At 38.7% G+C, this 2,870-nt stretch overlaps 1 protein-coding gene across 1 annotated transcript in view; it reads left to right on the top strand.

The window, feature by feature from the left end:
* Positions 1-2,870, top strand: part of LOC107105154 (synaptotagmin-like protein 2) — a 24,628-nt gene that overhangs the window by 7,334 nt on the left and 14,424 nt on the right. Inside the window, exon 2 of the mRNA XM_015405273.1 lies at positions 1,494-1,561. Within this exon, the coding sequence (XP_015260759.1) occupies positions 1,520-1,561 (42 nt within the window). The 5' untranslated portion in view covers positions 1,494-1,519. The remainder of the gene's footprint in view (positions 1-1,493; positions 1,562-2,870) is intronic.

Raw genomic sequence — 2,870 nt, 5'->3', positions numbered from 1 at the left:
TGTATTGTGAGTTGGTAGGTATGAGATTTAATTTACCTATCAGTGACAAAAATGAAACCCTCTTCTGGACAGATGGTCCTGAGGAAGGATAACTCTTTTTGAGGGTCTGTCGTGATTCTGCCCTTTCTGGACATTTTTGGTTCTGTTTAAGTTTCTTTTTTTTTAATTTTATAGTTATGATTTGATTTACCGGTATGTCCTTCTGCATCCCTCTTAGTTAAGGGTTTCTTTTCCATTCTGTGTCATTGTGATGGGTTCTATCATGATTTGGTCAAATATAAATGACTGGCCAAGGCCGTAGATCACTTTAGTGAAATTTATTGAGCTTTTCTTCAGGTGAACAAAGATGGCAGGTGCAGAATATATACAAATTAACTCCAGAGCAGGTTGAAATCAGAGAAACAGCAGAGTCCATCACCTTCAGTGTGACTTCTCAGGAGTCCAGCACAGACGGACTCCCTGTGGAGCAACCCTGCTTTTAAAGCTGCAGGCTCCGTCCACAGACACTCTAAGAAATTATTTCTAACTCAGATAAACTCTGAAAGTTTACAGAATAATAATAGTAATAACAACAACACTAATGAGAGAAATTAAATTAAACTTGTAATCAAAATACAATACTCAATTTAATAGAAAACACTCAAACAGTCATCATGTGACTCTCTTCTGGCGAGCCACAATCTGGAAACAACCCTCCTTGAAAATAGAACCGGGAAAATATTCAAAGCTGAGAACCGCGCCAGCCCGAGCTGCAACAAAAAGTTTGCTAGGGATTATGTATGTGTTTGTGTATGCGTGTGCTCATGCTGACATGGACTTATAACAAAGTCCTGGCTGATGACAGCTCCTCTGGCACAGTCATTCTAGCTGTTTTCTGGTCATATTTAAGCAGTGTTTTTTTTTTTTGAGTACATTTTTTTTCCCCCCTCGTGCAAGTCTCCTCTCCCCTGGCTCACTATCCGCACCTGCTCCCTATCAGCTGATGAGCCCATTTTTTTGTGCAGTTCCTCATTGCAGAATTCTCTTTATTACTTTATTCCTTATTTTAGATTCTCTGAGAGTCTCCTAGTTTTATCATTCTGGAGTTCCTTGCCTGTTGTTTCTAAATATTTCTGGATTATTTACTCATTTACTATCAGTATCTTCATTAAATCTGCAAATAATTTTCTCCCTCTTCACTCTGCATTTGGGTCCACAACAATATCCAACAACCCTGACAGGGAAATACATATTTTTTGACGTAAGGTGTCATCAATCATTTTTTTCCTATGGTACATGTATAAAGAGTTTTAGCTCAGTTTTAATGCAGTTTCAAAAAAAAGAAGTAGAAAGAAATAGCTTAAGATTAGGAAGTAAGACGTGGATTCTGAAAAAATTATTTTGATGAAATTGAGAACTTAACCTGTTAGAATCCTTTTTTTATTGAATAATAATTAATATGTATTGAGGGAATAAAAGTCTGCTACTTTTTCTTTTTACCATTCCATCAACAGCTCTGGCTCTTTCCAGTTTCAGTACCATGAAAAGCAGTGTTTCTTCGCTCAGTCTTCAGCCGCAAAAGGTAAATAACTCCTCATCTTTCAACAGAGGCATAATGTTCAGTCTGTATTAGAGTTCCACTTCAGAATCTGAATTATTCATTAATTCCTTGTGCCAAATTCTTTTCTTGCAATAAGGCCGCTTACAAAAGCTGATTAATGTTTATATTTCAGCTGCAAAAAAGTGCCTGCTGCTTAATTTTTGATGCTTGTACACATTAAGGTCAGACGTGCCTCAAGAGCATCTTTGTTGCTCCTGAAGTGCGTCCAGTAAAGCGTGTCCAGATGTGTCTGATGTTTCTACTGTTCCTGTGTTTAATGGCAGAGAGCGGATTTGCTATATTTGCTGTGATCAGTGGGTAAAAAGTAGTTTTTATATGTTTTTAAGTGAGAAAGTCCTCCTGAAAATATGATCAGTGCAGTCAGTTCATCCATCCTGCCTTTAAAGATTATCTCTCTGAGGGAGCCGCTCAGACCCCCACATACCGGCGGTGCGCTGTCACTGGGAATCCCCAGCAGCAGCTGCCTCAGGCCTGAATGCCTCTTGGGGTTTTTTTTTTTTTTGGTGGCGGTTGAAAGTAGATGTTAGCGTTTTTCAGGTATGTGGGACAAACTGCAGGCACCAGGATAATAAAATCAAACATATTTTGCCAGCAGGTTTCCACATTTTAAGTTAATTTATGGGTTAATAAACTGTTTCAGAGGAGTGATCATAGCGCTCTGCATCAGCAGTGCTGTGTCTGTCTCCCTGCCAGCTCCCAGATCATCTTTTCCGATTGGTTGATGTGGAGCGTTGAGCAGAAAAACTTCAATTATTCCAACTCCGGCTGCTGCTTGTGAAACGTTTCACGCTACTAGGTGTGCAGCAGGACCTTTTGGTACACCTTGATGCCCGTCAACCATTCACTTTGCATGTAAAGTGACTGCTTCAGGTGCCCAAAGTTCTTTAGGTGTGAACGTCGCTTTTTAACGACGGGTTGGGTTATATTTTGTTTTTAAAGAAATATTTGATCTTCACAAAATAATATTTAAAAATTAGCGCTTGTACGGTTAAACCATACCACTGCTGTTTCAAGCTATATCAGCATTTCTGCTTGCTGATTCTTCCTATTAAAAGGATGGTTTTCCTCACCACTATTGCTCCAATCCTGCGCAATGTGAAGGATTGCTGTAGAGTCAACCACACAATGCAAGTTAATATCCTTACTAAAAGTTCATCCATCATTACTTGCATAACTCGATACAATCGATTAGTCCTTAGAAAAAAACATTTTACAGGTCTGGCTGCATTATTTAATTAAATTATCTTTGGATGATATGGTTCTGAATAAA

The sequence above is a fragment of the Cyprinodon variegatus genome, unplaced genomic scaffold (genome assembly GCF_000732505.1).
Source record: "Cyprinodon variegatus isolate N-32 unplaced genomic scaffold, C_variegatus-1.0 Scaffold2099, whole genome shotgun sequence".
NCBI lineage: Eukaryota > Metazoa > Chordata > Actinopteri > Cyprinodontiformes > Cyprinodontidae > Cyprinodon > Cyprinodon variegatus.
The sequence above is the reverse complement of the archived record's forward strand: the minus strand, read 5'-3'. Positions and strand labels throughout refer to the sequence as shown.